At 36.5% G+C, this 15,123-nt stretch overlaps 2 protein-coding genes across 4 annotated transcripts in view; both read left to right on the plus strand.

Annotated features, from left to right (window-relative positions):
• The window catches only part of cdc14ab (cell division cycle 14Ab), a 41,305-nt gene extending 34,736 nt beyond the window's left edge, over nucleotides 1-6,569 (plus strand). Inside the window, exons 14-16 of one of the 3 annotated variants that reach the window (XM_084116511.1) lie at nucleotides 838-978; nucleotides 1,977-2,337; nucleotides 6,379-6,548. In XM_084116511.1, the coding sequence (XP_083972637.1) occupies nucleotides 838-978; nucleotides 1,977-2,337; nucleotides 6,379-6,408 (532 nt within the window). In that variant the 3' untranslated portion in view covers nucleotides 6,409-6,548. Of the gene's footprint in view, nucleotides 1-837; nucleotides 979-1,132; nucleotides 1,587-1,976; nucleotides 2,338-6,378 lie in introns of those variants that run through there. The other 2 variants (XM_084116512.1, XM_084116513.1) reach the window with 2 other exon arrangements.
• A 3,642-nt stretch (nucleotides 6,570-10,211) lies between these two features.
• On the plus strand, nucleotides 10,212-12,987 carry gpr88 (G protein-coupled receptor 88). The gene has a single exon (XM_084117668.1). The coding sequence runs from the start codon at nucleotides 11,688-11,690 to the stop codon at nucleotides 12,723-12,725; it is 1,038 nt and encodes a 345-aa protein (XP_083973794.1). The 5' UTR covers nucleotides 10,212-11,687; the 3' UTR covers nucleotides 12,726-12,987.
• Nucleotides 12,988-15,123: the final 2,136 nt, after the last annotated feature.

The following is a 15,123-nucleotide window of genomic DNA, read 5'->3' on the forward strand; positions in this document are numbered from 1 at the left end:
AAGGAGGAGAAGCTGTGTGGGAGATTGTGATTAGTGGTAGAGAAAAAGAACACTTCAGAATGAATACCAGAATAAGAAAAAAAAAGTGTGAAACGAAAGTAAAGAGAAAACAAAAGTAGAAGTGAATTTTACTAGGCTGATTTTGGACCCTCGCCTGTAACTTTCCCTGCTGCTTTACCCTGATTTATTTATCCTCAAACAAAGCCTCTTTAAAACAATAATCTCGTTCCCTTGTTGTACAGAATCTAGTGGAAGCTATGACTCCATTAAAAGTTTCTTCTAAACCCTTAATTTCCTAGCACAAGTGTTTGGCAAGAACATAACGGCTGAAGCCAGGGTGGATTTTGCAGATGAAATGATAGTATTCCCGGATTCCCAGTAGCAGCCCAGACTACTGTATCTTGTTTATTTAGTGGTCTTTTATATAATTGCAGACCTGCTTTTGGCTTCTTTTTACTTCAAATCCACCCTGAAAACTGTGTGTATATACATGTGTGTGTGTGTATGTGTGTGTATGTGTGTGTATGTGTGTGTGTATGTGTGTGTGTATGTGTGTGTATGTGTGTGTGTATGTGTGTGTGTATGTGTGTGTGTATGTGTGTGTGTATTTATTTATTTATTTATATATATATATATATATATATATATATATACACGTATGTATGTGTGTTTTATGTGTGTGTTTTAATAAATATCAATTCATTCATATATACACAAAATATTGATTTACTCCTGTAGAGTTTGCAATACGGTGTTCTGTTAACATTTAAGTGTTAAGATTTTTACGTGATTTCAGCTGGTTTCATGCCTGTATTTGTGTTTGTGTGTGTTTTATAGCCGAATGAAACCCGCAGCCACTGTCCAGGGTTCCATCTCCCCCCTAAAATCCTCCAAAGTCCCACCATCCTCCTCTGTCTCCGTCTCTGCCTCTGCCAAGCGCATTGACCGCTCTTCATCTTCATCAACCAACCTCAAGAGGTGAGCCTGACCTCCCTTCTAATCAGCTTTCCTCCAATCTTCTCTACACTCTCCATATCTTTCTTCTGTCTGCTTATTCTCTCACTTGTCCACCAACTCTTTTGTGTAACTTCTTCCTCCTCTTTTCTTTCTCTCCTGTCTTCTCTCCTCCCAGCTCCCTGGTGGCCTTCTTTCCTCTCTGTGACTACCCTATGCTCTGAAACGGAGAGCCGTAAACGCAAGGAATCAAGTTGGTTGCTCCGTGCTGTTGGTGCACTGGTTTCAAGCGACTCGTTCCCTGCCGTTTATGTAATCAAATAGCCAGAGCCATATCACCTACCTACTACTGTTTCACTCTCTCCACTCTTTCACTTGTGGACCAAGTGCATACCCACTATTTTCCAGTACTGTTCAGACCATCTTGAAAAGCACTTTTTTTAACACTCTCCAGCCATGGGCTGGGCTATATTTTATAGATGTATAATAATAAATATGGGAACATTCTCCGAAATTTGACTATTCTCCAGTAATGTTAATAAAACGTTAGTTTAAAGCTATCTGGTCTTTAATAATGTTCTCAAAATGTAAGCGAAAAAAGTTATTTAAACCTCATTTATAATCCCCCCCCCAAAAAAAACGTTTTGTTTGGATAAATATATCTTAAGTTTTTTAAACGTTGCTAACTACTTGTTTCCCATTTTGTTCGTTTTTTGTGATGACACAAACGTATGATTGAATCAAAATTTTAATTTACATAAGTAGAAGAAACGAAATTACATTTGGCAAGTTAAATTAATTTAAGTTTAAAGAGACTTTGCCGTAGTCAATTTTGAATAAGTTGCCCAGCCCTATTTCAGGCTGAGAGTAAATACAATCTCAGCCAATCTACATGCAATTCCTCATCCCTTTATCAGAAGATTGTCCATGATCTCCGTGTCGTGCAGTGTAGATATGGGTACGAGTGTGTCCTCCCTGTCCTCCACCCTTCATGTCTGTTTCCCCTCCATCCCATCCTCCAGCACCAGGTTAGCCAGCTCTTTGGGTAACCTGTACGAACCAAATGGCGAAGCAAACGGCTCTGGGAAACCACCTCCCCCCTCCTCGTTTACTTCCCACCCCATCCGCACGGGCTACAGCAGCCCGATCGCCCCACACAATTACCACTATGAGGTCAACAACAACAACAATCAGTATAACACCACCAGCACCCCGAACACCAACGGGGTGAGCCCGAGCAGCGGGGCAAAAAGTGTGACCTACAACCTCAACCACACCGGCCTGAGCGGACCTTCCACCAATGAAAGGCAACAGGGGCACCACAGAAGCCCCGCGACAGGGCTGAGCGGGCTCTCTGCACGCTACCTCAGCCGGTCCATTCCCGTAAGTGATCTCTCCTCCCATCTACCCTCCCAAGATTACACACCCAGCAGCAGCATTTCATAAAATTTACCATGGTAACCATTTGTTTCTGCTAAGATGCTATAGTTACAAGTAGTTCACAAGTATGGCTTTTCTTTCTTAAAATCTACAGTGGAGGGTGCCTAATATATTTATGCTTATACTGTTGAGAAATTATATTTGGAATTTAATGAATAAATTATATTTGGAATTTAATGTGGTCACTGAAATCTTTTGCGTGTGTAATACGTTAATAAAACTGTATTTTTTTAAAAGTTTATATTTGATTCATATGCATTTTAATTATATACATTTCCTTTATTATTTTATATATATATATATATATATATATATATATATATATATAAATTTAGACATTTCTAAGTCTGGAAGCTTCTTGAACTTCTTAAACTAGAACAAAAAAAGATTCCATATATATTTATGTTTCACAACTGTAACAAAGGTATTTTAGTGGAAACTATGGTTGCCATGGTACTTTTTCTCCAAAATACTTCCTACTTTACTCTGATCTAACACAACACATCTCAGTTTAAATATTGACGTTTTCTCTAACAGATGCTTTTAAATGCTTCCCTGAGCATGTTGCATGTCATCTGTTTTTACTGAATACACGCTCACGTGCATGTCACTCATGTTACATCTCACTCTGTGTACGTCTTTCTCTAGTGTGTTCTCAGAGCGCTATTAGATGATCTAATATTTACTCAATTACTATTGTCAAGTGAGCTTTAATCAAGTGGTCGGGATGAGACCATTTTTTTTATTTTGAGCTAATCCGTCGCCCTTCAATTTCTGTGAGTGCATCCCACGCTGATGGAAATTAATACTAAATAAACAAATATTAAAAATGCAGAGCAGGGATTCATTGGGGATATAATGAAGGCTTTAAAACGTAGCTAATATGGGTACTTTTTACATGTATGGTGGAAGGCTGACAGCTCTGATCTGATTTGGCACTAACATGGCTGCTAACAAGTACTAATGACACCTCAATGCTGCTGTTTGATGCAATGGGAGTGGTGTACGCTGCAAATATTCAGTATTTGTTTGAAGTTGTCAAACAAATGTTCCCCCGCTTCAAGTAGGTGTTAAACTTTTAGGGTTGTTAATCAACAACTGATTCGTATTTTGAACTGGTTTCAGAAACTAAACGATTTTCTTGAAGTTCGGTTCAACGTTTGTGTTGGTTTACGTTCTTGCTCCTCCGACTCAGAATTAACTTCATACATTTGAATGCTGACTAATTCGCAAACAAAACATTGTTATATTAATCAAAGACGATTTTTTGGTTGGTTCTTAATCAACAACTTACTTGTTGAACTGGTTCCAAAAACCAAATGATTTTCTTGAAGTTTGGTTCAATGGTTGCGTTTGTTCATTTATGTTCTTCCGATGCAGAAATGAATCATGCGCAAGAGAATGCAGACTGATTCGCAGACTTTGCTGTCTGAATGCATAATTTTTTTGTTGTCAGTTGTGCTCCCTAAGACGTATGTAGACCTTTGTGGCAACAACAAAGTTTTATGATGGTTCTGATTCGCATATATCAGTGTTCTGATTCGCGAATCAGTCACCCTTTTTAAACGTATCATACATTTTTTCCCATGATTAAATGGTCTCTAAATGCACCTTTTATATGTTACATTCTCAGTTCCATCTTACTCATAATTACTAAACGAATCATTCATGGAACTGTTAAGGAATCAGAATGGTTAAATAGAATCTGATTCAGAACCAAAAGCATCGAAGCTAGTGTGTGCAGTTTCGTAAAAGCTAGCTTTGAAAGCATAACATAACATGAAGAACTTCACAGGTTGTTAGAGTTTTAACCAGTGTAACTAAAAGTGTTACTAAAAAATATTGCCTAGCCTACCTTTAAATTTCTTCATATATTTTTGGTGAATCATTGAAATCGGGGTCATTGATCCCAACTTGTAAAGCCTTCATTTTGTTTTTTATTGGAGCAATGAATGCCGAATAGGTCTAGGTTTACAAGAAACACTTCACCACTGCAAAGAAAATAGATTTGTCTGTGGTATTGCATGACCTGAAGGCACTCAGGTCCAGACTGGATGGAAAGGTCATGATCTTGATTTTAGTGGTCTGTTGTTCTTGGACCTTCTCCAGAACTCTTGGAAGTGGTCCTGCTACAGGGAGTTCGGTAGTTTCCCTACAATTTCCTGTTTAGTGCATTTGTTCCCCATTGTGAATCATTTTTTTTTATACTTAAGCCACTGTACGTTTTATCATGTGATTTCACAACTTTCCAGGCAGAATTTCTCCCTGACTACCCTACCCCGTTTATGTGATTCACTCCTGCTACATGTGTAGGCGTTGTAAAGTTTCACTGCAGTGATGATGAATATCACATTCTGTCTTTCACTGACAGCAGCACTGCGCTCCGTTAAACATTCTAATTACCGTCAAGGTATCCGTTTTCTTGCTGCTTAAAATGCCTGCTTCAGGTTGTAGTGAATTAGTATAAAGTTGTCTCATTTCTCATTATCATGTTATCAGATGCAACTCTCATTAATAATGAACGACTTTGCTTGATTTTTCAGCAGCAGGGCCAAACAAAGCTTTTTTTTTTCTTTTTTTGGGGGGGGATTTTCTGCACTTCGTAATTCTATTGAATGATTTTGAACATGGTACAATTGTGCAGATTGATCTATATATTCTTATAGGTTGCTGAAAACATGATCAAAGTAGTTCAATAATTTAAATGATATTTAATAAGTGGACATTCGTTGGATGTGTAAAATATTCGTAGAACTGAACGACTGACTGATTCTAATTAGTTGGAAACCTGTGGGGCTTCCCGCGGGAGTTCTGTGAGCACAAATTCAGAAGTTCAAATACGTTAAGTAGCCATATGTTCAATATTTAAAGGTGCTCTGCTAAGTGATGTGACGCGTTTTTTAGGCCAAAACATTTTTTGTCATATACAGCAAACATCTCCTCACTATCCGCTAGCTGTCTGTTCCCTGAACACACTGTAAAAAAAACCCGGTCTCTGTAGACATCCCAGGTTCCACAAACGGCAACAAAAACAAACTGGGCTAACCCACACCACGAAACGTAACAAACTGTTCCAGCCAATAACCGACAAGAAGGATTTGGGGGTGGGGTTTGGGGGGTTAGTGTGCGGATGAGGAGGAGGAAGGGTCTAGCTAGCCTCCGTTTTGTTTGACAATACTTTGAACGCCAACAAGAAGTGACGTCACCCAACATCACTTAGAGCACCTTTAAGATTTTAAATGAATGCAATTTTTCTGGAAAGTTGCATTCTGCCAAGCTGTTTTTAACTTTGAATGAATTTTCAGGATGTTTACAATCAAGTTCAGATTCGCACATTCGTCAAGATGTTCCAATCAGATGTTCAAACAATGTTATGCAGCCATAAGTGCAACATTTACGCTCGTAGACATTTCTAATTCGTTGGAAACCTGTGGGGCTTCCTGCGGAATTCTGTGGGCACAAATTTGCTAAGATACTCTTATCAGAAGTTCAAAAGCGTTGAGTAGCCATATATCCAACTTTTACGATTTTGAATGAATGCGAATCTGGTGTTATTAGAACGTTGATGAAACGTTAGAAAACGGACGACACTAAATGGAACACAATGCTTTCTGTTGCTTCACAATTGTCTGCTGAACGCTTTTTTTTTATTTATTTTTTATTTATCCCTCCCCCATCCCCCTTGCAGCAATTAAGTACAATTAGCATTCAGTTGTGCATGTTGTACACCTGTGTCTTCTAACCAAAGTGGCTTTTTTGCACAAAGTCCGTGTAAAAAACGCATTTAATGCAAATGTATTTCTTCTCTAAGCTTTGACCTTTTATTCTCATCTCACCCTCATTTACATCAGCGAGGGCTGTGATAGTAATGTCTCAGGTTAGCTTTTTAGACAATTATTTAACTATCCTCTGCCATGTAATTTTCTGTAATTATGTTTAGCTTTGTAATCATTTCATCTTCTGTTTTTTTCCCCTCTTTTACAGTCCCTTCAGTCTGAGTATGTTCAGTACTAAAGCCGCCACTTTCCGCTAACCTCCGTCCTGCGCTGCTGACCTGGTTCCGACCCATGACGCCTTCACTGTGACCACCAATTCGCTGGCTTCCTTTCGAAAAAAAGGAAGGAGATGCTTTTGAAACCGAACGGCTCATGGTTAGCCTCATGGTAATGATACGTCCGAGCTGATCTGGAATCTGCTGCATGCTGTTAAAAAACACGAACTTGCCTTGGCCATCCTTTCAAACCATCTCTTCTTAATTTTTTTAATTTATTTTTTTTTAGATACTGTCCATGTATGAATATACATAATTGTACTGAAAAATATTTTTAGATGAAGAATTTTGTACTTTTTTTGTCGTATTTTATCTATGATTCTTATGCTCAGCGACGAGGTTCGTTGGATATATTTCTGTGTCTTTGGATTAGGGAATTTGTTCTGACGTAAATATCACGTTTTTGTCTCTTGAGTGTACTTACTGAGTAACATATCAAGTGCGAGGGCTATATTTGAAAGGTGCAAAATGGTTCGTCAGCCACGTGTCGTCTTCAAAGGGATTTTTGGCCAGCGAAAGGGATAAAGAGTGTGTGTTTTCTTTATTTGGGGTCTAAGGTGGGCTCGTCTCCACGCAACGGCGGACGGCTAATGAGACCACGACCAATTTGCAAGCAAACTTATTTTTCTCGGCAAAAGGGCTTTGTTTGTTCAGTATGAGAAACAGGATGGACTCCTTGTCTTTTTTTTCCATTGTGACATCATAATGTGTGTTATTATCAAACTAATTGAGATCTGAGCTCTCACGGTTTTCAAGGGCTGTTGAAAACACAAGCACCGACACTTCATCTTTCACCAGCACCTCTGAAATATAATAATATCTCAGAATATACGAGTGAGTTCCGAGTTTTAACATGCACCATTTTTGCATGAGGTAGCGCAAACTGCTTAATATATATATATTATTAACGATAACAAATACTCACTCGCAAGTTTCAACTTTCTATTATAGTAGAGGAGCTTATGTGTAGGCGATGATATGTATAACAAAACCCTTAATGTTATTGCACATAATGAATGTACAAACTAATCCAGAAAAATTGATCCGTTGAGGGTTGTCTACTAATTCAGTTATTTAGGATGTTTACAATCAAGTGCAAATTATTTATCGTACAGTGTTCTTATTGGTTTACCAGCAGGGTTTAAGCTAAAACCTTTGGATTATTTACACAAAAATGATAATACGGTCATTTAGTAACTCTCATGACGTTCCAAACTTGACTCCGTGAAACACAAAATAAGATTTTTTTTGCACAATGTACAGAGCTCTTTTTAAGGACTGGGACAAATTTATGATATATATATTATGATATATCTATATGATATAAATTTATGATATATATACACCATAAAAGTGGTAAATAAGCTTATGAAGTCATACGCTCGCTTTGTGTAATTATAATAAATTTTTGCTTTTTAAAATTGTGCGAAAAGAATAATTTATTCAATTATAATAAATCTTTGCTTTTTAAAATTGTGCGAAAAGAATAATTTATTCAATGAAAGTCTTCCCCTCTTTCTGAAACTCAGATCTCATTCAGTTCAAGAATTGCTTGTGAAAACATGTTGCTCCAGATTTTATGTAAATTAGAAATAAAAACGTTTACAATCATGATGTCAAATCTGATGTGATGCGTCTTGACAAAAAACAATTGGTGAATGAAATTTAAGAGCTTCAGCAAAGAGGAAGCTTTTCTGCAAATTATGATTATTTTGGTTTGTTCATCACGCTAAACATGCCTTCTGCAAACTTCGGTATCGCGTTTCTTCGGACCACTTTTCATGGTGTACTTTTAGACCTCAAAATGCCCAATTTATTTTCATTTAACAGAAAAGAGCAGCTTGAACATTCTGCCGAACATCATCTTTTTTGTTCCACAGAGGAAAGTAAATAGTACAGGTTGATGATGGGTGAGTAAATGATAACAATTTGAATTTTTGGGTTAAACTAACCCATATGTTTCTGTTTGAACAAATACTCCAGTACAAGCTTATGCAATTATAACTTGATTGACTGTTGTGTATCTGTATGTATCTTTTAGCCTGTAGCACTCTGTACATTCCAGATGGTGTTATGAATTATGTGTATATACGTTTTGGTAGAATCTTTTTTGATTGAAGTATTCTACCTCTTTGACACATACATGATATAAACTACTCTCTTGCGTATGGAAAAAAAAAAATATATATATTTTTGGAGCAGTGTGTAAAGAAAATTTAACAATGTTAGAGCGCTGTTTGCTATTCACGAGCATACTAAATGGACATTAAAATACAATTTAGTGGTTTGTACATTATTCTTTTACAATGTAAACACGATTTCAAAGACCAAAATAAAAGATTAATTTTGCTTTAGTTTGTTCTTTTCTTTGTGCATGGAAAAACGTTTCCTCAAGTGCAGATCCCAAATTATTCGTCTTTTAACGTTGGTAAGTAAATAGGCCTACTGTACAGATTGTGTTATTCTTTGAGAAAATTACAGCTGCTTTTTAACAGCTCCACAAAAATAAATGAAGTGCCAACGATGCTCTCTCCCTGACAACAAAGTGTGAACAGCAAATCACCACACATTTGTGAACTAAAGTCTTTAATTTCGAGTCTATCTGGTAGCGGGCGTCGAGTCGTGGGCGTCCGGAGACAGCTCTGCTAGCCGAGCGACTTTCACAGCATGATTTCAGTAAGTATTCCAATATATCAGTTTAATTTCTGCACGATTTGATGCAGTGTTGTGAAGTCTTTCTTCCACCTATATTTAGAAAACCTTCTTGCGGGTCCAAAATGTTCTACTAAAAAGTTTATTTACGATACTAGGCTTAGGCTACTTGAGTGCTATAGCTGTCATAGGTGTAGCAGCTAGGCCTACTGTATTGAATTGAAACCATGGCCTCGTGTATTTCCGAGCCCTTTCATTCAGATTATGAAGGTAATGTGTATTTCTTTGAATACACATTAAATTCAATAATCATTTAAAGCAAATAGCAGGTTTCAAGGCTCCTGCTGCTGCTGCTCTATTCGCTATAATAATAGTCTTTAAGTATCTTTGAAATGGTTCTGGAAAGGCAGCTTGACATGTCAAAACTATTATAAGGTTGTTCTTACTAACCTATACTAGATACGAGCACTTGAGAATCGGATGAAGAAATATTCACGCTGCTCTTTTAATGTCGTTCCATTATTGAAGGTTAAGTGCGCTCTGATGCCGAACAACTTAATATAATTCTGTGATGGAACACGGAAGATTCTCAGAACTTTGGCTAGCATTTTGCCAAGGTTCTCTCAGACTTCTGAACATGTTCTTCTAGTAACGGTAATAGAATGTTGTTCAAAGTTATATGGCCTTAATATTCTCAAAACATTGATATATATGAAGAGTTCCGATGCAAAAGCCTCTAAGTGCCATCTGAAATCTTCTTATAGAATGATCATTTTTATCAAGCTTGTATATTTAAGTAATTTCACTTAAATGACAATTAATAGGTAATTTTCATTGCCATTTAAGTGAAATTACTGAATGTAAATATACAAGCTTGATAAAAAAAAAGATCATTCTAGAAGAAAATTTCAGATGGCACTTAGAGGCTTTTGCATCTAAACTCTTCATACATGCATACATACATACATACATACATACATACACATATATATATATATATATATATATATATATATATATATATATATATATAAAACATTTAGTTGGATGTTCATCTAATGTATTTAAACGTTACTACTTTACTGTAAAAAAAAAAAAAAAAAAGCTGCTGCCTTAAACATCCATGTTGATTGTACTTAAAAATGTAAGGCATTTCAACTTAAATTACATTACAATTACATAATGTAATTACATGTAATTTAAACTACATTAAATTACATTGACTTAAACTGACCTGAAAATAAGAGTTGAATCTTGTATAAAAAGCTGAAAATTGCTTAACTTATTTTGAAAGCAATGTAAAAACTGGACATTTTGACCTTCCAGAGACCATTTAGAAATAACGTTTTCATAGCTGAATGGGAACGTTAGCAAAATGTTCTTAGAACGTTTTTAGCGGGTATTTATGGAATCTATTTAATATACAGCCTGACTAGTGTAGTCCAATTCCCCAAACCAATGATTTTTAAGTTTTTTTATTTATTTAATCAAAAACAAACGAATTTCCAATTTCTGAACGAACAAATGACTTTTACAAGCCAGTTCTTTTAATAAATGAAAAATTTACAACACGATCACGGTAGTCCGATTCGAGCCCGTTTTTTTTTAGTGAATCAGAAACAACAGGATCAGAGTAGTTTGATTTCCGACAAATTAATCGCATGACTCTGTTATTTTTAATTAATCAAAAACGCATAGCATGACCAGTGGTTGTATGATTCTCGAACAAATGACTCTTATAAGCCATTTTTCATTCGACATTGTATCAGTGATCAGTGTAGTCCGATTGCCGACGAATGAATCGTATTTTTAGTGAATCAATAACATAAAGCACCACCAATGGAAGTCTGATTCCCCAACAAATTATGAACCTATTCTTTGTAGTGAATTAAAACCATACTGTATCTTTTTTGTTCTGGTTCTTTTTAAGTCTATCAACAAAAAAACAAAAACAAAATATGAACCAAACAAAATGGGTACTAGGTTATTATTTTTGTCATGTCTGACTAAAATAAAAAAAAATATTTTCTTCTCATTTTTGGAGATTTTTTCACCCTAGTCCTCATTCATTTTCATTGTATAAAACAGAGCAGCATGAACATTCTGCTAAACTTCTCATTTTCTCTTCCACAGACAAAAGAAAGCCCTACAGGTTTAAAGTGACATGAAGGTGAGTAAATGATGCCAGAATTTCCATATATAAATAACAAACTAATATTAATTATGTTCTCTGCATATTCAAAATGCATCCTACTGCCCCTCCTCCTTCCTAAAGATTCTCAGTGGGGAGCCCATTATATTACGCCCTATTGATTATTACAGGCTAAGTCCATTATGAATAATGAATTGCCTTCGTGGTGAATTATGCTCCCTGGGAATAATGAAAGACAAGCCAGATAGTAGCGTGGGCTCTTGTTGATCTCACGCCTCTCAGTCCTCACACACTCTCTCACACACACACATGAACGCACGCACGTATAAAGCTGGTTTCTCCACCGCAGCATCGCCAAAGGGAGCTGCGCTCTCTCACGCGCACGCTTCTCCACACAATATGAGATGAGATGACATTATTTTCCAGCCTGCTCCCATCATGCCAAATGACACAGACATGCCACTGTCGATGTGCGCGCTGGGACGCGGCTCGCGCATCTCCCTCGCCACCTTCTACTCCTTCATGTGCGTTCTGGGAACCGTCCTCAACCTCCTGGTGATCTATTTGGTGGTGACGTTCAAGAAGCTCCGCACAGCCAGCAATGCGTTTATCGTGAACGGCTGCGTGGCGGATCTGCTGGTTTGTGCTTTCTGGATGCCCCACGAAGCGGTGGCCACCTCCACTGGGACGTTTCTGGTGGTGGGTTACCAGGCGTTCAAAGAAGCGCTGCTGTTTCTCGGAATCACCGTGTCACTGCTCTCCCATTCGCTTATCGCAGTGAACAGGTATGTTTTGATCACCAAAACGCCTGCTGTGTATCAAAGTCTGTATCAGAAGAGAAACACAGAGTGGATGATCGCAGGATCGTGGCTGATCTCGCTGGGCTCTTTGTTCCCGTGGCTCACGTCCTTTCGATACCCTCCCGAGAGATGCCGGGACGCAGAAGACGGATCCTTCACCACCGTGTCCGTTTTGTCCAGTCGGTTTGCCGCCTGCACTTTGGCGTTCACCATCATCGGACAAACCGTCGTCGTCATGTACTGCTACTTTAAGATTTTCCGCCGGGTGCAAATAAGTGTGAAGAGGGTCAGTATTTTGAATTTCCAAATCGTGAACAACCTCCCTTATTCTTTCCCGAGAAAGGACAAGCGACTCGGCTTCTACGTTCTAGCGGTGTGCTTAATTTTTTTTCTTACAACCGAACCCATTTTTTGGGTTCTCATCGCCGGGCTGTTCGTCCCGGTGTCAGTGGCGCTTTGGACGTCAACTTGGATTGTGTTCTGCACTATATTCGTGTCCAATCCCTTTCTGTACACCTGGAAAAACGAGGAGTTTCGGAAGTCGTTCAGGTCTGTGATGAGGGGGGACTTCTTGCGGGGATCCACGGTCGGGGTCGAGCCCATCACCATCAATACTATTTCTCACATCTTCCCGAGACAAAACAGCCGCAGGGCATTTCTGGGTGAGATGAACTGAGATATAACCTGCGAAACCTTGCGACTTGTACTGCGGCCGAATTTCGCTTGTGCCTGTTGAAGATGCTTCAATAATCAGTCACGATAAGCTGCATGTGTTTTACAGTGTTTTGTAAAGCAAAGTTTTTGTAACATTTTTGTGCAAGTTGAAGTGTGAATTGTTTTTGCACAACTGTGAAGACTACACTGGCACTTTTATGAATAAGAAATGTTTATGAATGTTCAAATAAAAATTTAAATATCTCGACTTGTTTCATTTCTTATCTTAATTTTTTATATAAAATGAATATTAATATGGTTTAATAGTGTGTGATTTTATAATATTTAAAATTGATTATTTTTATTTTGAATTAAGTCATAATGATTTAATTATATTAAATTAGTGCTGTCAAATCGATTAACAATAAACAAAAGTTTGTAAGTGTTTGTGTGTGTGTATATATACAGTATATTGTTTGTGTGTGTGTGTATATATATATATATATATATATATATATATGTAAGGAATAATTGACGACAGGCCGTTGAATTATTAGAAAAATAATGCACACCCGAGGTGGTAATGCGGTCACGACGCGAAGCGGAGTGGCCGTTACACCTCGGTGTGCATTATTTTTCTAATAATTCAACGGCCTGAAGTCAATTATTCCGCTTATACTACAGTTGCCACACATCGAAACATTGTTCAGATTATGTATTTCAAGACGTTTGTAAAGTTGTTGTCATTAAAACGCTCTTGTATGTAGGACTAATTTCTTACGCATCTAATCCAGTGTCTCCGTTGCTAAGTCCAAAACGTCATTTTAGAGTTAGTAACGGAGGTTTGAGCCTCTGATAGCAGACTAATGCTGGAGACACACGACTAGCTGACACATTCTCTTACTGTTTTCATCGCTGCAGCAGATTTTAAACACCGACTTTGAACACAGACTGAACGCGCTGAACACGCGTTTGGTCATGATCAGTCATAAGTATCAAATTACATTCATAACCGGCCTTAAAGTGTGTCCCCGGCTTTATGCAGTTATTAATGCAGTAATTAGAGAGATATGTTGCAATAATGAGACAAGCATGTGCGTCAATATTATTATTTATTTATTAATTCAATTCGTTATAATTAATCTGTTCATTCTTTTTTCTATTATTGACAGATGTTATAAAACACATAAATAAATTAATTAATTAAACCAAATAAATTAAACACAAAGCCATTTTAACAAGTAGGCCTATCAATAACTATTTATTTGTTATATATTATCTGCAATAAAAATCCGTGCTGCAGGACTATCCATTTATTTATTTATTTAGCCTATATTCAGTTTAATTTTCTACTGATTATAGATAGCCTAGGCCTATATACTTTATTAAAATTAAACTGCATGTTTCCATTGATTGTGAAGCTAGACGTTGAAAATTGCAGATCAAGCGCATGAGGCTGCATGTTTTTTCTTGTTATGAATTGTATCCTATTTTCCGTTATTACAGTTGACTACGCGAAGTGATATGGAACTGTAATGCGGTCAAGACCTGCCTGGAACTACTTTAGCTGTGCGTTTCCCTGAAAATAATGCACACCTTAGAACGTTCTTCAACCAATCAGATTCAAGCATTCAACAGCCCTGTAGTATAAATATATATATATATATATATATATATATATATATAAAAGTATATTTATTTATATATATATATATATATATATATATATATATATATATATATATATAAAAGTATATTTATATATATATATATATATGTGTGTGTGTGTATATATATATATAAACTTTTGTTAGATGCATTTTATATTAAGATGTCAATTATATGAATAGAATTTATTTTGAATTATTTCTAAAGTGTATTATTATATTAAATGCTAAATTGCTTTATTTAGGATTTATTTAAAATTTCAATTATATTATTATTTTATTTTGAATAAATAAGTGCATAAAATGCTTTTTATTTTAACAGCTTGTTTAAAATTTCTATTATATGAATAGATGTTATATATTTATATACTGTTAATATTAATATAATAATGTCATTAATATTAAGTAACATTATTAATAATATTTGATTATTAATTGCATATTCTGTTTGTGTTTATTCGTCTAAATAGCTTAAATCTCTCATGTTTTGTTTATTTCTTTTCATTATTATGATTAATGCAAGATCATCTGCAATGTAGTGAAGCTCTGTGAAGAAGAATGTCTGATGTGTTTTAACCCCCGAAGGAAACTTCCATTCAGTCATATCCGGTCTTAAACACTCGCTTATATAATCCTCAGGCTCTATTGTTAAAAACCTGAGCAAGTGTGAGTGCGAGTGACCTGAACAATGACACCAGTTTGTTGACTTCAGTTTGATCTAGGTAAAATGGCACAGAACACAGTGAGAGAAAA

Source organism: Abramis brama (assembly GCF_963993115.1).
Source record: "Abramis brama genome assembly, chromosome: 6".
In the NCBI taxonomy this organism is placed as follows: Eukaryota; Metazoa; Chordata; class Actinopteri; order Cypriniformes; family Leuciscidae; genus Abramis; species Abramis brama.

Bases quoted from the DNA above. Each gene is read 5' to 3' on its own strand.
- gpr88 (XM_084117668.1), top strand. From the start codon at position 11,688: ATGCCAAATGACACAGACATGCCACTGTCGATGTGCGCGCTGGGACGC.